At 44.6% G+C, this 25,883-nt stretch overlaps 1 protein-coding gene across 2 annotated transcripts in view; it reads right to left on the bottom strand.

Annotated features, from left to right (window-relative positions):
- Nucleotides 1-25,883, bottom strand: part of PHKA1 (phosphorylase kinase regulatory subunit alpha 1) — a 2,290,600-nt gene that overhangs the window by 127,977 nt on the left and 2,136,740 nt on the right. For both annotated transcript variants that reach the window (XM_069648650.1, XM_069648649.1), the window contains 2 exons: nt 17,785-17,838; nt 16,957-17,157 (listed from right to left, as the gene is read on the bottom strand). In XM_069648650.1, coding sequence (XP_069504751.1) covers nt 16,957-17,157; nt 17,785-17,838 — 255 coding nt within the window. The remainder of the gene's footprint in view (nt 1-16,956; nt 17,158-17,784; nt 17,839-25,883) is intronic.

Consider the following 25,883-nt stretch of genomic DNA (forward strand, 5'->3'; position numbering starts at 1 on the left):
AGTTGCCTTTACCACTGTATGCCAGTTTTTATATTGTTTTAATTTTTGAACCGTTTTTGAGAAGTGGACTTCTTCAGACTTTTTTGCTTGCTTATATTCTTTCGCAGTTCATTTTTCTTTTCCATTATTTTCTTGTTATATTTATGAATATGATTCTTACAATGTTTATGATTCATCTTATTTGTGATCATAAATGGCTTCAAAAGCCAGCCGTATTCCAATTTTTCTTCATCTTGTAGTAGCGAAAGATAGAAAGTATTCATCAAGCCAACGACTTGTTTCTCCGATATTCTTAAATGGTTCATCCTGTTATTCAGGTTTAGCATCGGAAGTTGTAGTTTCTGTGGTTCAAGTATCTTCATAGACCATTGAATTGCTATTTTATTATGATCGCTGTTATTAGATCTTTTGTTAAAAAATGTTGTAATCGCCACAGTGATTCTATCAGTTGTTTATATATAATCCAAACATGCTGTCGAGGAACCTCTTGTCCAAGTCGGCCTCAGGAATATCATCTACACAGTAGCCATTGATCAGGGTCATCCGTCTCTTGTCTATTTCCTTGGACCATAAACAGACCCTCCGTGTTAAGTCCCTTAATTCATTTTTCTTTCCTTCCTTATCAAATAAATGCATGTTCAGGTCTCCACATACAATTATATCGGTTTGTTTTTAAGGTACATATCTTCAATAGCTGAAGAAACTGTCAATGAAGAGGTCTGCATTAATAGCGCTGGGATTCCAATATAAACTTAAAATCCCAAATTTTGTTGTTCTGATTTTCTTTGTTCTTGCGTTTTAATATCTCCAACAGAAATTTGCGTCCAGGGATCTGGGATTATTGTTTCCTTCAATTCCAACACGCTGTTTCTTTTGATTAGCGTTAGCAGTCCAGAGGCGGGGCAGCCTTTAAGTTGATTGATCGCAGGATTCATGCACACTAAATATCCATCACAAAGTGGGGGTCTATAGAGCCACGTTTCCTGCAAGCAGATTATTTGATAATCTGCTAAATCAGTATCTCCTCCTTGTAACAGGTGTCCTGAGCCTCTTGTATTCCATGAGCAGATGGATAAATATGACATATGAGTGTGAATTGGTTGTTAATAATTCGTCATGTCCATGGTTGTTCTTTGCAATTCCATTTAAATTCACAGCGAATTGGTCATAGTGGTGAAAATACTCGTCTTTCGTTACTGGAGTAGTTTGTCAATCTTGAATCATTTTGGACTTGTTTGTCTTTTTCCTCAGTATACTCCCTATTAGTTCTCGTGTGATTTGGTCTTTCATTTGTTCTAGCGAGAGATTTCTGTGCTCTTTCATTCTTACCATCATGTGGTTGATATCTTGCCCTAAATCAGCTGTATTCAAACAGTGGGGCACGCCCCCGAAGGGGGCCACGGCCAATCCCTGGGGGGGGGGGGGGGTGCCGTGAGAGCCAAGCATGAAATGTTTAATTTATTTTTTTTAGATTGGAAGAAATGGGCAGGGGCGGCTCACATGGTGGGGCTGAAGCATGAAACTGTCTCAGGCACCAATGAAATAGTGGCCCGCAGTTGTAAATGGATATTCATTCCTTCAGTCACAGACTGTTTGAATAGTACCCAAGGGGGTGCTTTGTGTTAAAATGTAAGTAAATTGTGATGTTTAAAGAATATTTATTCAGCAACAATGGTCACAATTACTAACTGCATAGTGAAGCAACTCATCAGACTGGACCACATTGACCAAAAAGGTGGCCTATTTTAACTGGGCCACACTAGCATTTTAACTTTTTGGTACAGGCGTTGGCCTATTGCCCTATAAGCCAGTCCGAGCCTGGCGACTCATCCATAATGGCGAGGGAGCGCCCACCCAGTAGCCCCCTCACCCATTATGGTGGAGCTAAGGAGTCAAAGGGAAGCACTATTTCCCTTTGACAGTTCAGTTTCCCCGGCCGCACATGTTCACTGAGCCATGCAAGGCTGGGGCGTTTTACTTCGCCAGCATTTCATAGCTCATTGGAAACGCTGGGTGGGGCACTGTATTGGGGGGGGGGAAGAGAAAGAGTGTGTGTGTGGGGGAGAGAGAGAGAGAGAGAGAGAGAGAGAGAGAGAGAGAGAGAGAGAGAGAGAGAGAGAGAGAGAGAGAGAGAGAGAGAGAGGGAGAGAGGGAGAGAGGCAAAGAGGGAGAGAGGGAGAGAGGGAGAGAGGGAGAGAGGGAGAGAGGGAGAGAGGGAGAGAGGGAGAGAATCTTTTTACTGGACCTTTATCATAGATGTCCAGTAAAAAAAAAATGTCATGCCTGTCCCCTGGGCCTCCCAGCGCCAATTGAAAACTGTTTGGCTATTTACCCATTCTTTTTTTTAAGTATGCTCTACAATGCATTATTTGAAACCATTATTTAAAAAAGAAAAACACGGGTGGGGGAACCCCCCCGAAGCCTGCTTAGTTGGTACGGACTCCCTCACTGCACTCGGTCACTACGACATTTTTGGGGGAAATAGTTCTGCCCCTCCACTTAAAAAATTCACCAGCCGCCAACGGCCCTCGGACTGTGTTGGGAATGGGGGTGGGGTGAGCCCAGGGACTGTGGTGGGAGCAGGATGGGTGGGAACCACGGGATAGTGGTGGGAGCATGGTGGGGAGAGCCCAGGGTGTGTGATGGGGTGGGGGGAGCCCGGGGACTGGGTAGGAGTGGGATGAGGGAGACCAGCGACTGTGATGGGAGCAGGTGGGGGAGCCCAGGGACTATACTGGGAGTAGGGTTGCTCAGGGGGGGCCCAGGCCAGAGAAGTTTGAAGGCCACTGCCCTAGGTTCTTCATTTTCTTTTTGTGAGTATCGAAAACCTAGCTTAGTCAGTAACTCTGCGCTGGACATCAGCGCCGCTAAGGTTTGAAGCGTGTTAAATTGAATTTGGACTTGGTCAGTTATTTCCTCAAAGCAAAATTCTACTAAGTTAATGTCTTCTGATTTTATATTCTTTAGCTGTGGAATTACATGTAGGAGTCTGAGTATATTAGCTCTGTTTAAGACTAGGCCATCGTTCTTTGTATTTATTCGTTCGATCTTTAACTTAGACGCTAGTAATTTTCGTCTAGGATCCAAAAAGATGAGTAATTTAGGTTTGTTGTCTCTAGGTGTGGAGCAATTGTTTGCTATTATCACCTTATCAGTTTCCCTCTTTTCGGCTCTTGATTGTTCATTCAGAGAATCTTGTGATATGGTACTATAGTTTGTCTCCAAAATCAGTAGATAATCATCTGTTCTCGCATGATAGATCACATATCATTGTTTGTGCTGTGTTCCTCTTCATATTCGTCAATGAGATTTTCTTCATCTTTATCTTCGTTGTCCATCAGCCCAGACGTTTCATATATATGAACAGACAAATTCATTAGAATCTCTTGTTCTGTTAGTTCTTCCGATGTAAAGGTGACTGGTCGTTCAGTTGGAGTGATATTAATTTTTTTCCCATACTAATCTTTCGGGATTGGTACGTTTTTCACTCGTTGAGGATTTCCTGTTTTTACTGGCATTGTCAAGTTTCTTAAACATGCTCTAGAAACTCCATTTGTGTTCTTTCTTTTTTTATTGACTTGGAGACCTTTGTTTCGTACATTGGTTACAATCTTTGAGTTTTTATCAGTCTGCATGTTCTTTTGTCGTTCAAAAATTGGAAAAGTTTCAGTGCCTTGTAACGCTGACATTTTTGACTTATTATCCAATTGTGAAACCTGCTCTCGCAATTTCTCACCTTTTTCCTTTGGGTGTTGCGTTGTCTTTACTTCTATGATGGCATGTGACACATTCAATGTATTTGTTTTTGCTCTTGCAGTGTGTATTAAATCGTCACTTGGTCTCCTCTCAGAGATTGTCGGAGGGACAGCTAATGGTTTCATCTCACCATGGTGCTCTTTGTTTCTTTGTGTTATTGAATGAACTTGCGATCCGTGACATGACTCAGATTTGTTACGGCATACAGGTTTCTTTTGTTTATCAGTTAAGATTTTTAACATGGTTGCAGTCAGTTGGGCTTTATTAGCCCTATCCCTCCTCGCAATGTCAAATAGCCTTAAATTGCCATTGGTTTGACGCCTTAGCCTCTAGATCAAACTTGATTGAATTTTTGTAGCAAATAATTCCAAAAATGTTTCTTTGTTATGAATCATTGCTGAGTGTAGCTTGATCCTTCATTGGTTCGTCAATATGTTCATACAACTTTATGAACGGAATGAGGGCCTGTGTTGTCATCGTCATCATTAGTTTCTGAAGTTCAACCATTGAGGTTGGAATGGCTTCTCGAGAGGTAGCTCTGTGATAATTACATTTACACTTCTCTCGTTTCATTTTGTTGTCTGTCCTCCGTTAATTGGCAATTGTTTAAATCTATAGGCCTATGCTCCTCTTCCTTTATTTGAGCAGTTTTTTACTCTAGCAGCTGACGAGGAGAGTCAAAGCCTTGTTCTTAGTTAATAACTGAGTAGAAGCGATAGTTGTAGTTGATGAAATTGGTTTCGTATTTTTCACTAAGCCAAAGATTGGTTTTCTTTTTTCATGTTTCGCCATAATATCTTCAATTTCCCATATATCCAGTGATAAACGGTCCATATCGGCATCGTCGTCGTCAAATTTGGCAATTGTTTTTCTGTTCTGGCCTATTTGGATTGCCATGCTAGCTTCTCTTGTATTGCTTTAATTTTCGGAGACTGGGACGGTGTCATAGTGCTATTTTCTTGTATTTCTTGCTGTTTTTCGTTGGGTTTGTTTTTTTCCATTTGCGAACCTTGTAATGGTTCCTGTTTGTTTAATGGGCATTTGGTGTTGTTTGTGAGAGATTGAGGCATATTCGGGTCCATATTCTGAAAGGGAACAGACTCGCCCTTGTGTATGTCATCAGATATTAATTGTGGAATTATTTCCGAAACACGCTCCTCCCTTAAATCTCCATTCTCGGTGAAGCATTCATTAAGACTTAATTCAGCAGACCTAGTTCCTGAATATTCTAGTATTGGTGTTACAGAATATTGTTACAGTATCTACTTGGAATGCAGTGCATTCCGTTTGTACAATTGAATAAATTAAAAAGGGTTGAACTCACCGATGGGTCCGCTTGTAAGTCTTGTGTGTCATCGATTTCGCCCACTGCCGCTTACACTGAGACCATGGAAGTTCAGTTAGCAAGGAAGGGGCGGGGATCGAAGCGGGTTTGTTATTTTAGCACATTGGCAGGTGCACAGTCCTTTGGAGGATGCCATTTCGTCAGCGAGCATTCTCGTCTAGCAGGAGGATTATCAGCACCTCCAGGCAACCTCCACACAGACTCCACCAGACTTTGCTGACTACGCGTCCGCTCTGTGGGTCAGCTGAGTTTTTATATGAAAGCACCTCCTTCGAGTTGATAGAGATGAAAAGCAGACTGGAAACAGTGTAGCAGTATTCCAAAAACACCATAGCCTCCACACAGACTCGGCTGACTCTGCTGTATTTTACATACAGCATCCATTATTTTGCTGTAACGATCCAGTGGTAAAATCTGAAAAGAAGATGCCAACTTCACGTCCACTGTAGTGCTGGCATGACACTGCTCTGCTGAACAGTAAACGGGTGGATCTGCAATGATCTCATTGAAAGACAGTAATGTTTCTAAAATGTCTATTAGACCATACTGGATTAAACGGTTCAAAGACTTTGCAAGACCCAATGCCTCCACCACCATCACAAATGTGGCAGTGGGTTGCCCGTAATGCGATGACTGCTAAATTTCCAGGTCTGGCAAATATCCAAACCACTGTCTTACCGCCAATCTCCAACAATGCGAAGGATGGCCATATGATCCGCACTCAGTATGGTAAGGCTGTGTGACCCGGTAAACAGAGGGTCCCAACCATGCCGGGACAGGTTTGCCTCCCTCACTGTAAATTGCTTGTATACATCTTGAAGTACTGTGTCATGGACTCAGGAGAAAGAACTGTCCACCAAGTGCATCAATTACAGATCTACAGCAATTGCACCAATTGCAGTTTTATTTCACTGCAACAGTGATAACTGGCTCAGGGAAAGCGGCTGTTGATGTGTTGACGCTGGAACCCGGTGCCAAAGAACCCGCTAGTGCGCTTGAGAAAGCCGGAAGGGTCAAGCTCAGCTCTTCCCTCACTGGCACCTCTACCAGTTGCCAGAGGCACTGCTGCCGCCATTGGCGCCGATGCAGCCTGTTTAAATATATAATAATAATTATAATAGAAGTCTAACAAGAGTCTACTCTGACCACAGAGATTTATCCTTTGGAACCTCGTGGTCAAGAGTGAAAACCCCCTATATCCGTAGGTAATATTTCTCCCCTATTCCTCAAGTCTGTTTCCCCTTCACTAGCTTGAACATGTGTAGCCCTTTGCTTGTGCTTAGGGTACATGCAGGGTGAAATCAACTCCTACTGGACATTTAGAATGTACTATAGAATAAATCAATGAGACTTCTGAAACAAAACACTATTTAAAATCAGTGTCACTTATTCTAAAAGGAACTACTGTCCTGAACCCAAAGTCCATTACATTTTCAAAATCCCCACATTTGTGATTGTCAATGTACATCAAGTCACTCTCAGTCTTCGGGAATTTTACATTGCCTCTGCACACTGTCTTATCTATTGTCTTGGTCCTGCTCTCTGAAACGATCTGTATCCTCTCCACGTTTTCCCTGCTACGGTCTAGTCTTTCTGTCCTGTTTCCTATTTCTGTCTCTTGGCCCTGTCCCCCTGTGCGTTCCAATGCTAGTTTGTACTTCACTCCGTGCCAGTTTGCCTCGCGTTCTAGCTAATATTTGCTCTGTGTTCTCCTTGTTTCTGTCCTTCTCTCCGGTCTCGGTCCGGTGTTCTATCCTGTTTTCCTTTGCCTTAGTCTGTCTTCCGTCTATCTTCGTTCCTGTTGCCTTCACTTTGCCGGTCCGCGAGTCCCGCCTCGCGTCCTTCTCGGCCAGCCCCTCCCCCTCCTTTACTTACTCACTTATGTCTGCTGGTCGCGAGTCCCGCCTCGTGTTCTGCTCAGCAGGCACTCACTCTTTCTATTGTTCCTTTTCTGTGCTTACCTTCCGCTGTCTTTTCTCTCGGTGGAGCCGCGGTCCTGTTGCCTTCCATCCGTCTCCGTACCGGCTCCGGCTCCACCTTCTCTTTTGGTTTCGTTTCGGGTCATTTATTTCATAAGGGTTTGCTTTTACCTTCTCTCCCGCTTTCACTGGTTTTACTGTTTTCTACTTTATGCTGTGTTGCTACCTTTATACTTTTGCTCTTACCTGACCTCCTTTTTCATTGGATCCTCCTACATTCGCAATCTATACCCCTCTGTCTCCATCATCAGAGTAATTTGGACCTGCAAGTCTACATGGAATTTGTTGTGACAGACCAAGTACACCCTCTTGTACTTCTCACCAGAAACTACCCTGTTCTGTGCCTTTTTCAGACGTTATCATTCTGTGAACTTAGTACCCTTCCGGAATACCATCATTCTTCTGTGGACTTAACAACATTTACGGAATACTGATAACGTTTTTCTTTTTGGCCTTTGGCCTTTTCCCCTTCCTGGGCTGCACAGGGAGAACGTCATTCTTGTTGTTACTGTTTCTCAGTCTAACGACAGTGGGTAGTTCCCGGAACAGACCCTGTCTCTTCAAAAAGAAGGTAACTCCTGAAGAGACCACCGCAGAACTTTCAGAATCGGAAGTTTCCTCCAGCGACAGTGACACAAAAACTCAGGTGAGGACATCCACTGTTGACACAGAGGCTATCCAGTTAAGGGCGGAAACAGTGAAGGGTGAAGACCAGCCATTGTCCAGCCTCTTTGCCTTTTAGCCTTTGTGTTTTTTCCTTTCTCCCTCTTGCACCTGTGAGTACCCCAAATTTCACTTTGTTCACACCATCTCCTTCTATGGCCCTCCTGGTCCCATTGGACCATTCTATGATGATCTTGGGCAACTCCTTCATTCTCTTTCCACTAAACATCAACTCACTCTCTTAGGTGGCATTAATTATCCCTCTCCAACCACTTCTCAGAAATCTGAACTTCAGTCTTTTTTTAGTGACCACGCCAACCACTCTATCCATAACCTACCTACCAACACAGGGGTTAAATCTTTGGATATCCTATTCATCTCCACTTCTCTCTAAGTCACTATTACTACTGTCAAACCATCCATATCTGATCCCTCAATTGTTTGCACCGCCATCTCCTTGACCTTTCCTCACCACTTGCTTCACCTATTACTAAAAGGAAATGTAAACCTTCTGTCATTTGCCCCTTTGTAGCTGATCTACAGTTCTCACTCTCTTCCTTCACACCTGATGCCTCTTCCACGAACACTGCTTTCATCAGCTTCCAATCCCTACTATATGACTCATTCTCCTCTCACTTTCCACCACTTACTTTCACCCCCAAGTCTCAGCATCCTCAACCATGGGGGCTGTGAAGGCATCATGAAGCAAGACACAGACAACAGATTCCAAGTTCAAACCAAAAAGTGGTTTATTAACTTAAATTTCAGGATGGTCGAAGGCCTAACTTGCCCTATGCTAAAGTGGGATTTCCCTACCTAAAGAAACTAAGGATAGTGTGAGTCATTAAGTTCAACTTAAAGGTCTGTCTGTGTCCAAACCCTTTACTTGCCCTCACAACTAAAGCAACAATGTCTAGGGATGTCAGCATCAAAAGAAATAGTGTTCCAAATAAAGTCCTGTGCTTCTTCCAGCTCTGAGCTTAGTTTTGAGCTTCCCTTCCCCAAGAAGACAACACAGTTCTAAAGGGAAATCTGAGGATTCCTTTCCCCAAGAAAACAACAGTTCATAATTGGTCTCAGGATTCTCCTTGCCCAAGACATCAGCTTTCTCAGCTTGCCAACTTGTACTTAAGGTCACTCTCTCAATATTTGAAACCAGTTCCAGGTCAACTTTATACTCCTATTTAATGATAGCTCATATTGATTGTTTTCTTCTGTTTCACTTCAGCAATCTCTTTCAGACACTTGTAATTGCTTTCTGTATATCTCTTCGGCTTTCACAGATAGGGTATACCCAGTCTAGGCGCAGTTGTCGGACCACACGGTCCACCCTTTACAGGTCACGCAAACGGTTACCCTAGGCTTGCTTGCCCACACAGTTCTTCTGTAGCTGCACCTGTGTTCTGGTTCACTCTCACTTGGCTCTCTCAAACGTGTTTCACTCTTTGGGCCTGATCACGAGTTGGGAGGTAGCCCTTAAATGCGGCGGTAACGATAATACTGCTGCATTTAAGGGCTGGCCTGATCAAGAGTTGGGTGCTAAATGGGCTGTGTTACCTCCAGCTTTTTGCTGGAGGTGAAAATCCTATTTAGTGCTCCGCTTTCGGCGCAATTACCAGCGGCAGTATTAGTGTGCAGTAATTGAGCCGAAAATGCCCCATTGGGTCCTAGGGACACAATGGGGGCTGGAGATTTCCCGTTATCGCCCAACCCATGATCCGGCGCTAATAGCGCTGGACCAAGTGGCACTAACGCAATTAACATTGGGCAGTATCCCATCGGTATACCGCCCAACTCATGATCAGTTCCTTTGCCAGTCTCTGGACTTTGCCACCTTGAGTTTTGTTACACAGTTCACTTTGTGGTGCTCTTTTCCCTTCACCAAATTGCTCTCACACTCCTCAGCAATGTTCTATGCTTGCTTTAAATAGCATCTCATCAGATTCACTCCTAACTTGCAAGATATGGTATTTGAGCTTCACACCAACTGCTTGTTTGCACATTGGTTTATTAAAAGCTTTCATGTGCTCATCAAAAGCTTTCATTCAGTTCGGTAATGAATAGTTTCCAGTTCTTATTTGCTCCCACTTTGTAGTAATCATCAACAGTGCCAAGAGCGCCACGGTTCCAGTGATTCCTTCTCCTCACTCGCCGATTTCTGGCGTCTCCTCCAGGCAGCTGTCTCCTTCTTCTCTGCTCTGCATATACACCCTCAGTGGGTGGCGAGCCGCATTTGCAGTTCGCCTCTCCCTCTCTGTGGGCTGCCGGCAACTCCGCTTGCATCCCGTGGACGCTGCTGGTGAATTACAACGGCTGAATTCCTTCTTCGGCCCACAGCCCCTTATGAAGGCACCCACCAGTGAGGCTCAAAATACTGTACCCTTCGCACTGCCCTTCCTGGCCTCGGCACCACAGTGCCTTCCAGTTCTCGCCGGCAATCTGGTTTCCTGACAGGATCACCCTTGGCTGCCTAGTACACTGCAGGATTTCTCCCTCTGAAGACCTCCCTTCTAGTCTCTCTCTGATCTCGCCGACTCCACTTTTTATACTATAACACTTAGGAAACAGAAGGCTAAATAATTACAAAGTTATTCCTATTGCTGAGTCCCTAGCACAAAGTTAAATGACCCTATCCGTGAATAATCTCGTATCGATTGGTTGTAGGCCCTAGTGAGTGCTGCTGGGCCGACTACAAAGGATGTCGAGACCCTGACCCTAATCTCTCTAAAACACTTTCCTAGTGTCTACAAGTGCACACAGCATGGAGGTCGGTATTTTGTGTTTAATCTTTACGCCCCCCCCCCCCGGCGTGCGTCTTATCATTAAAACAACAAAGTGATTCTATGACCTATGGTCAATAGAGTTTTTCTAACACAATTGTTCTTTCACGACTATCATGTAATTGGGAGAGAATCTGTGATGATAACTAATTCAATTTCTTTTAGCAAGCCCTCTTATTTATTTATGAGGGAATTGGAGTCTGGGTTATCAGCCAGAACTCTTAAACAGTCTGTTTAAGACTCCAATTCCCTCATAAATAAATCCTTTGTAGTCGGCCCAGCAGCACTCACTAGGGCCAACAACCAATGGATACGAGATTATTCACAGGGTCATTTAACTTTGTGCTAGGGACTCAGCAATAGGAATAACTTTGTAATTATTTAGCCTTCTGTTTTCTAAGTGTTATAATACTGAGGCGCAAACGGGAGGCATCTGCCGTTCAACTCCACTTTGTGGTTACTCCACTTTTTATACACCTGCAATCACTTAACAGGTTGCAGGTGTCAGCTTTCAGGCCTTATTGCCTGACCACATTTAGTGAAGCCTGGCCCTTACACCTGTCTGTAGACCTCTTCCATGTCTTAGTACTAGAGTTGAATGAAAGAGGATATGAGGGGAAAGGATTTACAACAACCTGTTAAGGCAGGGGAAGGGTAATGTTGGTTCGGATTTGGAAAAGGGGGATACCATGTCTCGTCTGTGGATATCCTCTCCCCAATTGCCAAGGACCCTCCACCCAGGTGATCCTCCCTCGCATCTCCACCCTCCAGGCTCAAGATCCAAAAGCGATGGACTTTACCTGGCCACCTGCGAAGAGGATCCAAGGGGAGTAAGTGTGAGGATACCCTCAGGCTTCTCACAAGGCGTACCCACTCGCATGAGGACCATCAACTCTACCTCTCTGCTATGAACTCTCTCAGGTCTACTCTTGATAGAGCTGAAAGGGAATTCTACCTTAACCTCTCATTGACTCTCACTCCAACCATCCTCGCTGGCTACAGGGCACCCTAAACTCCCTCCTCACTCCTCCTAAGTCTACGACTATCAACTCCACTCACACAGCTAATGATCTAGCTGAATACTTTGGTGCAAGATTTCCTGAGTTAGAGACTTTCTCCTGGCCTTCCTCACACTCCTTCTGATATTTTACACTCTGCCTACTCTACCATCATCCTCTGCTTCTAGCTCCCACTCAAGTCACACTAATATTGAAAAAGTGCTATCTCAACTATTGAAGGCTAACCCCTCTTGCTCCCCATCAGAACCTCTTGCTCCTCATCTTACTGAACTCTTCAACTTGTCCTTCGACTCTGCTTGCTTTCCTTCTGTTTTCAAAACTCTCTTTTAAAAAAACAAGGGGCTGACCAAAACCTACCAGCTAATTTTCACCCTGTGTCTCTCCTTCCGCATAACTCTAAAGTGCTCGAAAGAGTTGTGTTCAACCGTCTTACCAATTCAAACCTTTGAGACCCGCCTAGAAGCAGGACTCCACTCCTGCCACTCCACAGAAACTGCTCTCATGAATATCTCCAATGTCATCGCCTTGGCTAAGCACGCCAACCTATCCACTGTCCTAATTCTCCTTGGGATTCATGATCAAGCCCTTGCCTGGAGTGAATCCTACTTTGCACTGTGCCAATTCTCGGTCTCCTGGAGCAACAACATCTCTCAACTCACTCCTCTAACTGTTGGTGTTCCACAAGGCTCTGTCTTGGTTCTGCTCTTTCCACCTCTTTACACCTCTGCTCTTGGGGCACTAATCTCCTCCTCTGGGTTCTCATACCAACTCTTCTCAAAACTGGAACAGCTGCTTGCTGCAATCTCCTAAATATTAGGACAATAAGGTACCTCATTCCTTTCAATACTGCCAAGCATCTCTTAACCAACTTGTGTCTTCCCTAAACTGGACTACTGTGCCAGGATCCTCTTTGGTCTCCCTAACTATGCTTTCTTTCCTCCCAACAAGATTATTAACTTTGCTATCAGGACTCTTTGAACTCCCTCACTTCACACCTACTTCCTTGTAATGCAACCAGGCTAGATGGCCGACGATGCAAAACAGGGTCAGATTTAAATTTCTTCACCGGGTTTACAAATCTATCCACTGTATCTATCCTCTCTATCCAACTGTACAATCCTTCCCGTAATCTCTGCTCTGCATCCTCGGCTACCCGTGTGGCTCCTCACCCTCCCTGTGCTTCCACTCACTTCCGCTCTCTCTCTCTCTTTTTGCTCCACTTGCCGGACATCCGAGAAACAGTACACACAGATTTGTTCAAAGCTAAACTAAAAGCCTACCTCCTCGCCTCAGAGTTATCCTCTCATCTGCATGCTAGCTAACATTTGTCCTCGCCTCTAACCTGCCTTTGTCCCTCACTTCCTCTTCCTCGACTCTAGCACGTCACCCATCATGTCATGTTAAGTTGATTTATACTGTGCACCACTACCACCCACGGGCAGTCTCCAGGCGCTTGCGTGGCTCTGAAAGAGCGGGTTGTGCAGGGGTTGGTGAGGATAGGATGAGAGGATGGGTTGTTTCACATGTGGGAGTTGATACAGGAGGCTCAGTGTGTTGCAACCGTATGGGTGAGACACAGTACCTCTGGTGTGTGCCAGTGTTTGTGTTGGTGGGTCGTGTGATGTGGTGGTTTTTTGTTAGCTTAGATTGTATCGCTAAGGGATGCAGAGTCGTGGGCGGCTGTTGCTGTATGACTATCCAGTGTCTTGATGTGCACTTATGTCATTGACGGTTTTATGGACTATGTGGTGGGTGGTTCACTCTAGGTGTGCTTCCAGAATCTCAGAGAGATGGTGGGGCGTGAGCACTTAATTGATCCTTGGTGTGTTTAGCCTACGGTCTAGTGTAGTGGCGTTGGTTATGTTGGAGGAGCAGAAAGGGGAAGTGGGTTAGTAAATCAGTCGGTTTAGTGGAGCCTCTTGTGTGACTCTTTGGTTGTTGCTTGATGGTATCTACCCACGTTCTTCCAGGTCCGGGGTGACTTCCTTGCGGTTATGGTCGCAGGTTGGTGATTGAAACCTAATGTGTTCCTTGATGTTTGTCTAGGTAAATTATGTTCGAAGAGTGCAGAACTGATGTCTGGTCGGTTCCCGGAGGGGTGCACATCAGGAAGTTCTAAGTATAGTGGGGAGGGAGCTCTGTCGAGAGGTCCATCGTAATAGGTTACGGTTGTCCCAGTTGTGCGTGGGCCGCTTGAGGGGGTACTATAGTCTTGTGGTTTACCTGTCTGAATTTATTTGGGCTTGGTGCTATCCCTAAAATCTTTCCATTGGTTGGTCTACAGTTTTTCGTAGCGCTGTCTGTTGGGACGTGGATGGTATGCGGGCAGGAGGTGGGGATGGTGCTGTGTTCTGGTCCTCCAAGCCATAGGCGGTTTTATCAGTGAAACTGTGTCCTTTAATGTATTTCTCTTTGGTCTGTGCCGTTATTGCTGCCAGTGTTCCTTTATGGTTGTCATTGTCTGTTGAATAACCAGGTTTTGAGTCGCTTCCTGAAGGTGATGTGGTCGTCGGTGATTCTAATTTCTTTGGGCATGGTAGAGGTTTGCAATTGGACGTAAGAACGCTGTTCCGCTGCATTTTCTTTTTTTATCGTAATGTTTTGTCTCTATTTGTAGGTCGGTGCTGGATCTTGGATTCCTTCTTGTGCGGTACCCGCTCATCTTGTCTTGGAGGAATTCAGCTCCTTGTCTGTGCAAGACTTTGTGGGCGATGCAGAGTGCTTTGAATTAATTTGTTTTTTACTGGTAACCAGTGTAGGCATTTCAGTGCTGGAGTGATGTGGTCTCTTCTGTTTAGTCTTAATAGAATCCTGGCTGCTGTGTTTTGCACCCTTTGGAGTTTCTTGGTCACATCCCGAGCACAGCCGGCTGTACCGCCCAACTGCACTTAAACATTTCCAATGTTGGTTGTCCTTAATCTATGTATGTCCACTTATGTATTGTCCCTGGTGACTGTTCCATTTTCTCCCCTCCATAACTTGGTCAGAATGTCCCTCAAACTCACCACATTGTAAGAATCCCACTGTTTCCTGTCAAATCTGATTTCTTATATATTGTACGTTCTTTTGTCATCAAAAGAGCTTTGATCCTCTTGTATATGAATAAATAAATAAATATGTGTCTTTGCTTTGTGTTTACTTCAGATTTTGTACCAGAAGAGGGCCTTTTACTTGCTGCTGTATACCTTGTGCTCTTGGGTTCTTGCCACTGCTTAATCGGGCAAGACCTAAAGTTCTCCCTCTTGCCTTAGGAGGCCCTTCCAATGATTGCTGCAGTGTAGTATTCTCCTTATCAGGGTACTTAAGGGTAGGATGTTCTACCCCTTCCCCAAACTAGCTTCTCAACACTATGAAAGATTCTTTATTAGTATGGATAGTTCCTGCTATATGCAATATCACACTGTAACTTAGTCCTGTGGGTATAGTGTCCAGCACACTCCTCTCCTCTTGGAACTATAGTGCTCCCTTGTTGGTTTTGTGGACCACTGGCCTGCCCACCTCTGGTTCTTTTTCTGGCGCTCTCTACTTGGCCAGCATAGGTTCCGATTTTCTTCTCCTGCTTGTCATTCTCCCACCATCTAGCCATTTGCAGTGATCAACTCAAGTACTGCTTTACTGTTTCTCCTCATCTTTCTCTTACTATCTGGCCACATTTCGGCCTGGCCAAATCAGGCTCTGCTCGATGAATACTTCTTTTATTCATATATTTATTGTGTGATATAGTTAAATAAAGTTTTGACAGAAAACAATAAGACATCACGAATAAAGAGCACTAAAAAAAAATGCAATATGACATTATATAAAAAACAATAATATCAAATATTCAGAAACAACCTTTCATCTATTCCCAACAAATCTACATAACAGACGAGAAATTACAAGCAAACATTCCTCATTTAAGTCATAGGTAACATTTTCTTAACACATTTGACAGCTGCAATTATTAAGGAAATGTGTGTCCCTCCTAAAATACAAATCCAAAAATCAGAACTTGTTAAAAAACAATGTGTCACGAACATTTAGGGAAAAAAACAATTCTCTAATTTTCTGCCAACTCGTACATTTTATAAATGAATGTTCTAGAGATTAAAGAATCGGCAAGTCCAGTGGAATATTGTGAGTTTCTTCCTAAACTCTATTATTTCATTTGTGGGAAAGACGTTAAATCTGAGTCGTAAAAAATCATTACGCAGGGAACAATTAGGTGAATTAATTTAAATCAAATGCAAGAATAAAACACCTATTCTCTAAATGCTAAGCGTATATCACTCCTGCTACTGACTGGTCCTCTTGACTTGGACAACAAAATGTATGCAATTCTGAATCGCCTCCTGTCCCTCCTCTAGATACAATAACTCTCTTGCTGGAACACCGTCCCAGTACCTGCCATAACACCTTGCAAGTGTGGAGGTGTCTATCTCCTTTTATACATATGTGGATTAATTAATTGGGGTAATAAGGGTTCAGATTCATGGGTCTGTTTCTTTTCTGGCTTCGTGAGTTGTGATTGGACTTGGTCTCCTGGTTCCACCACCTCAGACTATGAGCAGCTTCTGTATCCTCCTCATAATAAAGGTGTGGTGCGTTCTCTAATCGTTTGGATCAGGCACTGTCCATGGCCACCATTTTAGGGGGGGGTTATGGCTGCTTCCTGAGCCAGTACCCGACCTGCCAAGTACATGGGAACTCGACTTTGCCTGTCAGTGCTTGGGTCCCAACACCTAACCCTGAATCCTATCTTTTGCCACCCAAGAGGCATGTTTTACCCTGGGATAGGTCAGGGTTTTCTCCTGAACTGTACCCCGGCCGACCGCAAATGTGAGCTCATCACAGAGTGCTGACGCACAGAGGTCTCTGCTAAGAAAAACAGCAACAAATTGAGTGCCAGAGGGGTCAAATGCTTGCCAAATACTTTTCACTGAAGTCATACGAACTGGGCATATAAAGCATACCTATAGACAGGAAACACAAAGCTCAGTCACAGGAACTATGTTTCCCAGAAGACTGGACAAAATGATGCTTTTTAAAATCTGAAATGCGTTTTGTGAGGTGTTGGCTAAGGTCACATGTAGTCATTCTAAGATGCACCAAGTGGGAGATTTATCTAAGGTGACTCTATAATGAAGCTCTGAAAGTGCCTAACGAACAGTCTGAAGTGCCTGACCAATGTGAGACACCTGCCAGGGAACCAAGAGAAATGCTGATGTTCAAAGGGAGAGCTTTAAGCAGCAAAAGAAAGCATGATTCACCATGAGAGTGGGTGGGGGCTAATATCTAACACAAAAGTGGTAATGAATGCATGGAAATGGCAGTGGCAGAGAAAAACACGTCTCACTAAACAGACCTTCGCCCATCATTGGAAATCAATGCTAAAAGTTTGAGACCAAGTAGTGTCTATGGTGCACGTTACATACCTGATCATAATAAAATAAATCGCTGGCTATGTGCACCATTTTCTCCACGTGAATTATTCCACCGATGGTGTGAATCTCTATGTCTGCCAACATAGTGAGAACGAGAATAGCTTCCACCAGGAGCTGGCGGTACTCTGGCTGGGGGACTCTGTTCAGGACAGATTCCACGTGGACTGAAAACTTTATTTCACCGGGAGTCATCTATGGGAGGAAAGGAAGTGCATTTGTGATAATTGCAACTGAAGGCAGCAGATCACGTAATCACTGCGTAGGATTTATTATTGTAACAAGGCTTCTACCGAATATCAACACCATCATACAATGGGAACAACTGACATTGAGAATGTGATAGGTGGGAACTATTTAATTAGAGAGCTCCATTCATTGATTTAGAGGTGCGCACTTGCCTTCAAGTTCATAGTTAAGTATCAAAACAATGTTCTAAACTGAGCAAACCAACATTCCACAAAATGGGGCATTCTGGAGAGAAACACTGGAAAACAATACAATAACCCATCAAATGAATGACGGAAAATTGACCTTCTCCCAATGAAATAATTAAAATCCAAAGTCTTATGGCCACTTACTGTACATCAGGGATATGGAGCAGTGGTTTGTTGCAAGCCATGAGTAGTGCAGTGTAATACAGCATGTGCATAGCACAGGTAACATCACAATCATCAAAATTCAAAAAGGCAAAGAGAAGTTTTTCTATAGTGTAAGATTTTTTCTTTAGCTTTCACTTTACATTTCAGCAACATACTGATCACTATCCTTCATTATAGGTCACAAACATTCACTTAAAAATGTGAAGGCTGATTTTCTTACCTCTTGTGTTGTAGATGAGGGGAGCACAAAACCTTCAACTGAAAGCCCGTGGCACTGTATGGGCGACAATAACAGTGTATTTATGGATAAATGAATCAGAATTGAGATTGCGAACCACCCATAAACTTAGTTCTCGCAAATCACTTTATTCGGGTTAATTATTAGAATTTTGGCTGGCAAGAAGGAAGGTATATGAATACTCCATAAATACACAAGGCATTTCTTGAGTGAACAAATACATAGCTTGCTGTTAATGTTTGCTCTGCCGGATATAATTAAGGCTCCCTGTTTCGTGGGATTTATTTTTTCACCATTTCTGTCTGTATTTCCACATTTACTTATTGGTCATTTTATCTGTATGTCTCCACATTTATTGTTTGCTATGTAGTAAAGTAAGTTGTAACCAGTATTTTTCCAAATTTGCAGCCATTTAAACATTTTAAAAAGAAATTTCAAATTCTCTGTTATGTTACTTTGCACAGTCAACCTGCAATCCATGAATGACAATTTAAAGACCCAACCAAGAGAAATGACATGCATTTCCATTTTTATCAATTATTTACAAATAAATATTAAAAGGAAAAAAAGTGATTCCTGTGTTTATGTGTACAAATTAGGGGTGTACCGAACTTCGGCTTCGAGTAAGTAATTATCTGAAAACCTGCCATTCGGCTTTGGCTGAATACTAACTCAAAGCCAACGTCCTCTTACTATGATTAGTAATTGTCCCTCTGCTTGAGAGATGATGGTCAATCATAGTAAATAGAAGAGGAGGGAAAGCTGCAACAGCCAATAAGCTTTTAACCGATTGGCTGCTGCACAAGGAAGAGCATATGACATTTATAACGCACCTATACACACGTGTTTCAAGGCGCGAAAGTCACTGAAGCACCGATACAGGAGGAAGGCGCCATGGATGAAAAAGAAACATGCAACAGGTAAGGCCTCACCCTCTCTTTTCTCATGCAATAACTCACTTTACATACCTATTCCTCATCTTTCTTTTTTCATGCATGTCCTTTCTTCTTTCGTCTCCGGGCTCCTGTGTTCTCTTACTTTTATTAATGTGTCACCCAGACATGGTGGCTCTCCCTGTACTGTCTCCCTTGCTGTTCCATCACTCTCTTTGGCCTGTTCATTAAGCCCTTAATCTAGCTGTGCTCTCTCTCCAGGCACGCTTCCCGTCTCCCTTTCTTTCCCTGGCTCCTTTAGTGCCGTCTCTTCCTTCCTTGTAACCTTCCTGTGCCAAGAGAAATGACATGGATTTCCGTTTTCATCAATTTTTTTATGAATAAATACTGAAAGGAAGAAAAAAATAAAAGTGATTCCTGTCTGTATTCGTGTACAAATTAGGGGTGTACCGAACTTTGGCTTTGAGCAACTATTTGGCCCAGCCAGCCATTCGGCTTTGGCCGAACACTAACTAGAAGGCAAAGTACTCTTTGTATGATTAGTTATCATCCCTTTGCTTGATATATATGATTTGATATGATATTTATGACGCGCTTAATACCCAGAGGTTTCGAAGCGCGCACCCGGGGATCGAACCTGTGTTGCTCTGTGTCGTCTTGCTTTCAAGGCAAGCACGTTGCCCCTGAGCTATCCTCCCGAGAGATGATGGTCAATCATACAAAGTAGAAGAGCAAGGAAAGGTGCAGCAGCCAACAAGCTAGTAGCTTATTGGCTGCTGCAGGCTGCACAAGGAAGAGCATGTCACCAAAGCACCAACATGGGAGGAAGGCCTATGGAGGAAAAAGACAGGGGACAGCTAAGGCCCTCACCCCCTCTTTTCTCATGTAATAACTCACTTTACATAACTATTCCTTATCTTTCTTTTTTCATGCATTTCCTTTCTTCCTTCGTCTCCTCGGCTCTTGTGTCCTCTTACTTTTACCCATTTCTCACCCTGGACCGTGTGGCTCTCAATACACTGTCTCCCTTGCTGTTCCATTGCTCTCTTTGGCCTGTTCATTGGGCCCTTTACCTCGCTGTGCTCTCTCTCCCAGTCACACTTCCCGTCTCCCTTTTTTTATCCCTGTGAATGAGAGTTTTGTTTTATATAGTACATCTATTTAGAATAAATGAAGCACACATGAAATATTATTCTAAAATAAACATGTGTTGTTTCTCTCAGCCCTAAGCAAGAGGCCAAACTTCTTAGAGGTTAGTCTGTGCCATATATCTGGCTTTAGTTTTATCCCCACTCATACTGCCGCCTTCGGTCTAAATATTGAGTTGCTTCCATCTGTTTAATTTTGCAGAACCAATTGATGCAATGTTCCTATGTTTATATGCCAAAAGGAACATTTCTATACATATATTGACACCTTTCTAGGAGTAAACTACTACTCGGCTACGCTGAATATTTAGGCAACCTATTCGTTATTAGGTACAACCCTAGGTAAACCCCTAGTAAAAATCAGTAAAATCTGAAAATGTGGATCCTTAGATATAATGTCTCCTCTGCAAATTCCTTATCTGTGACATCGTAAATTCCAGTCATACTGGCACAGAGCATTGTAGCCTCCTCTCATAATGACGGGGGTCCAGGATACAAGTGGCACTGCCTGCTGAAGCCCAAAGGATTCCCCAGATACATTCTGCCACTAGTGTACTGGGATCATTCTGAGGCAACCGGGCAGAGCAAGGTGGGCAGATAAGGAATCTGCAGAGGAGACATTGTATCCATCATAACAAATGTTAACCACAAGGTATGTAACTTGTTCTTCTAATGGAGATCATCTCCTCTGCAGACACCTTATCTTTGAAAGAGTACCCCAGCAATGCCCATTCAAAAAAATAAGGTACAAGTGCCTTGGACATATCAGATTGGGAGATAGATATCTCAAAGAAAGATTCACTACCGCCCTACCAAACAAGACCTCAGCACTCACATTCAAGACAGTAATGCTTTACGAACGTAAATAGGGTTGACCAAGTGGCCACACTGCAGAGGTCCTCGATTTGCACCCCATCAAGAAAGCAGAGGCATTGCACAACCTCTGGTGGAGTAGGCTATAATCCGGTGCGGCAGAGGTTCGTGTGCTGCCTTATAGCAGATCCTGAAACATGCCACAATCCATCTGGAGAGTTACAAATTAGTTACCAATGCCACAGGGCTTGGGCCTCCCTGGAAAGCTGTGGAGACCTTGTTCCTCCCTGCTTGCGGACATAAAACATTGACGTTGTGTTGTCAGTGTAAACGCGTACCACCTTTCCCCTCAGGAGCGGAAGAAAAGACTTTGGGGCCCAAAAAAAACAAAAAAGATGAGTATAGCTGAGCTGCCACCCTTTCATCCGACGATCTGGCGGTGCAGGTTTTGGTGTAGAGCCTTACTCCAGGTTAGAGTGCCTGTTGAGATGGACCCAGGCACAACTTTGGGAAGATGATGGAGAAACCCAGTTACTATAGACCCTGTATGGTGGTGGTGGTGTTGGTTTCTGCCAGCAGATAAGAGGGGCTCTTACTAACCAGTTCTCCAGATACGGTTGACGTGAACAAAAAAGAAATCGCTCGTAGTTACAGCAGGTTGATGTGCTGGCTCTTTTCCTCCTCTGACCGAAGGCCCCTGGTGTGTTGGTCCTGACAGTGGGTACCCCAGCTCTCCAGTGAAGCATCAGTTGTGATGGTGGCCTGATGGTCCGGCAACCTGAAGGGAGCGCCCTGCACCAGATGTTCCATCACTCACCACCAGCAACAGCTCCGTTTGAAAACCGGTGTTAGAAAAATGTGGTCATCCCAGGACCTTGAGGCTTGGATCCAGCGGGCATCCAGGAGTTCCTGCACCGGTCATGCGTAACAGGCAGTTGCTTATCAACGGGATGCATAACTACAACATCCCCAGCAGGGATTTGTAGTTGCAAACTAGTGTTACCCGGGTACTGTTGAGACAGTGCACCTTGTGTAGATGAGCTGCCACCCTTTCATCTGACGGTGCAGGTTTTGGTGTAGAGCCTTACTCCAGGTTAGAGTGCCTGTTGAGATGGAACCAGGCACAACTTTGGGAAGATGATGGAGAAACCCAGTTACTATAGACCCTGTATGGTGGTGGTGGTGGTTTCTGCCAGCAGATAAGAGGGGCTCTTACTAACCAGTTCTCCAGATACGGGTCGACGTGAACACCCCTCTGCCACAGCTGAGCCACCACTGGTGCAAGGCATTTGGCGAACACCAGCGGAGCAGACCGCAGGCCGAATGAAAGGGCATTGAACTGATAAGGTACTCCTGTCACCACGAAGCGTAGGGCGTGCCGGTGCGAAAGGTGAATAGGGATGTGAAAGTAGGCATCCTCGGGGTCGAGGGACACCAAGAAATCTACTTGCTGTAACTGGGACAACACTTGCTGTAGCGTGACCATGTGGAGCATTTGCGCCTTTAAGAACTTGTTGAGCACCCTCAGATCTAATATGGGCTTACAACCCCCTGACCTGTTTTGCAGATACTTTTTCCTTGCCAGGAAATAGCAGGAGTATACTCCTGTGCCCAGCTGGTCCTTGGGAACCTTTTCCACTGCACCCTTCTGCTGCAGAGCTCACACTTCTTGAAGCAAGAGGTGTTGCAACTTCTCTGGATTGAGTGCGGGTGGAATGTCCGGTGGATAATCCATGAACTCCAGCGAGAGGCCCTGCTGGAGGAGGGATAGCACCCATTTGTGGGTCGTGATGTGTGTCCATTCTTCGACGAACCTTGACAGTCATCCTCCCACATGGGTGCTGAAGGGGGATAACCTGGCCCTGGGCTGATCATGCTTGTTTGCTGGACAGGCCCCTAGACTGAGAGGAGCCACAGTGTTGCTGCTAACCCCTATTGGACTGGGACATTTTCCTGTATGGGTCCCCTGATGAGCACATGATTTTGTAGGAGGAAGACTGGTACGTGGTACGTCCTGCTACAGCACCCTTTTCCTGAACGAAAGGATTGGCACCTCTGCTGTAGTGTGCCCAAGGAGCGAGCAGTTTCCGTGTCCGTTTGAATGGACTAAGTCCTGTGAAAAACCAGATGGTGTTTCACAACCTAGTCCCCGGGGATCCCATCCTCAGGTGGTCAGGGAAAAGCCATTGCTTTTGGATCCCAACTCTGGGGGTGGACAAGCGAGGCAGGATCACGTGGGTAGGGGGTCCTCGGAGAGTGTGGGAGAAGTACCCGATAGTGAGACATGGTAACCCCCTTTTTCCAAAACCCATCTAACCCCTATCCCGGCTTATTTTATGAGAAACTACAGCTCCAAAATTACTCCCCACTTTACATTGACAACACTGAGCCGAAGATAATGAGGAATGAGGCCAGTGAAAAGACACCTAGGACAAAACATGGGGAAAGGAACCCCCACGAAGAGTTAGACAGGCCCAAGCACGGCAGAGAGAAACCTGTGCTTAATTGTGAGAAATTGAGGTAGTGAATGTGAACAGAGAGGCAGGCTTGAGCCTGCCAGAGGGAAGCCTGTGTTGAATTGTGGGGAAAGTGAAGATGAAAACTAGAACTGTGTATTTATGACAAGGCATACGAAGCCCAAGGAAGTGATTGAACTACCAGAAGCTTTAAGCCCAAGCCTGAACTGTTGAATTGTATTAGACTGATAGAACTGTGCCATACACCTATCCTTTTTAAGAAACTCTCTCGACCCTGTAGTGCTGAACGTGGGGAAGGGAGTCGTTACTTAAGCCATTCTGACATTTCTTTTGAGACACTATTTTCCCTTTTGTATTCCCTCAACACATTTGTCATTTTGAGAAGGAGGGCAAGGTTAGTTTTTTATTTTTATTTCAATTTTATTAAATTTTGAACGCAAGGGTAATGCACAGTGGTACAAATATGTTAACGTCACATTGTTACATCATTATCTTGTTATAATTGAACAAAGATCATACCAGTTCTCTATTGAGGTCCTTCTCCCATATCTCTTTGAGGCGGGGGTTTGGGTTCAGGTCTTTACTGATGAGGGCGCTATACATGTGTGCTATGAGGCCTTTGTTTGTGGAGGTCGTATCGAGAAATTTTTCGAATGCATCTGTATTGGCTGCAGCTGGAGGGCCTCCTCCAGTTCGGAGATTGTTATGAATTTGTCGTCACTCCATAGCTGTCCGATCCTTTCGAGTCTGGCATCGAACCAGGTTTGATATCTGGGGTGTTCTGGAATTGCTTCTCTGACTCCCGGAGCCCATCCCATAGGTGACTTAGGGGGGATGGCCATGTGGTTAATCCCGTCATTCCTTTTCCCTCCTTCCATATGTTCCATATCGTTCCCAATATTGGATGGTCACATAGTTTTCGTGCAAGTTTCTGTCTGTGGACCCATAGCCATTCCAAGAGTGTAGTGGGGGTTAGGTTGTCGTCGTCCAGCTGTACCCATTGTAAGTCTCTTCTGTCGTGCAGGTGTGGAATGAGGACTCTTAGCTGGGTCGCCTGGTTGTATCGCTGAATATCGGGAAGGCCGACCCCTCCTTGGTCTTTAGGTAGGATGAGGGTTTCGTAAGGTATTCTGGGTTTCTTCCCTTCCCACAGGAATCCGGTTATTGCTTTTTTCATTTGTTTAAAGAAGTCTTCTGGGATCGACACCGGGAGGACCTGGAAGACTTACAAAGCGTGGAAGGCTGACCATTTTGATGGCGTTCAATCGTCCCATCCAGGAGATCGTGAGTGGTCGCCATTTTGCGAGGTCTGCTTTAAATGCAGTGAGGAGTTGAGGGAAGTTGGCTTTGTATATGTCGGCGATGTTTCTCGTTAGATTGATGCCTAGATATCGAAGTGTCGGGCCTCCGATGGTAAGGCCTAATTGGTCGAATTCCACCTTCTGGGATGTGGTGGGTTCGTATAAAGGGAAGAGGATAGATTTGATTTTGTTAACTTTGAAGCCTGATAGAGTGCCATATTCTTCAATGAGTTGCATCGCTCGGGGGATTGACGTCATCGGGTTCTGTATGTGTAGGAGAATATCATCTGCGTACAGGGCTAACTTGTATTCTCTTCCCTGCACACACATGCCTTTCGACTCGTTGATCCGCTCTGAGAATTTGGGCCAGTGGTTCCAGTGAGAGTGCAAACAATATTGCTGAGAGGAGGCACTTGCCTCGTGCCTCTACTTAGTGGGAACCAGCGGGAGTACTGGGAGTTCACTGTTATGGCTGCCCGGGGTGATGTGTATACTGCTTTGATTCCTCGCCGGAGAACAGGGCCAAGACCTATTTTCCTTAGTGTTGCTTCCAGGAAGTGCCATTCAACCCTATCAAACGCTTTCTCTGCGTCAATCGATAGTAATGCGGGTGTGTTCGGCATTTTCTTTGCCTCGTGGTATGAGGTGGAGAGTCTTGCGGGTGGAGTCTGCTCCCTGTCTACTGAGGATAAATCCGACTTGGTCATTATTAATAATGGTAGGCATGTGCGTTTCCAGCCGTGCAGTGATGAACCGTGTGTAAATTTTGGCATCTATGTTTAGGAGGGAGATGGGTCAATATGAAGCGCGCTGTTTGGGATCTTTGCCCTCCTTGGGGATAACCGTGATGAGGGCCTCAGAAAATTATTTAGGAGCGGAACCGGTCTTTAGAATGTCGTTAAAGAGCTCGACCATAAACGGGAGGAGGACATCGATGAAGGTTTTATAGAACCCTGTCGTGTAGCCATCATTTCCGGGGGCTTTCGCCATTGGGAGCCTTTTGATCGCATCCTCTACTTCTTTGTCTATGGTGGGAGCGTCTAGGGTTTGTGCTGCTTCCATGGAGAGACTTGGGATGGTCATCTTGTCCATATATTCTGCAATTACCTTCTAGTAGTGTGTGGTCTCTGAGGTGTACAGTTTTTCATAGAAGTCAGAGAAGGCTTCGGGAATTTTGGTGGGGGGGGGGGTCTCCGTGAGGATCATTCTCTTTTTCTATGGCTGATATCCATCTTTCTTTGCGTTGTCCTCAGAGTCTGGCTGCGAGTAGTGTGTCTGCTTTGTCTCCTTTCTCATAGTGTTTCTGTTTCAGATATTGCAGTTTGCGCACAATTTGGTCAGTTTCCAATTGTCGCAGTTCATCTCTCTTTCTGGTTGCCTCCATTATTTTCCCTTCTCTCGCGGCATCTGCTGTTTGGGCGGTAAGGTCTAATTGCGCAATTTCGTTTC

Source organism: Ambystoma mexicanum, chromosome 2q (genome assembly GCF_040938575.1).
Source record: "Ambystoma mexicanum isolate Mex_15411 chromosome 2q, UKY_AmexF1_1, whole genome shotgun sequence".
In the NCBI taxonomy this organism is placed as follows: Eukaryota; Metazoa; Chordata; class Amphibia; order Caudata; family Ambystomatidae; genus Ambystoma; species Ambystoma mexicanum.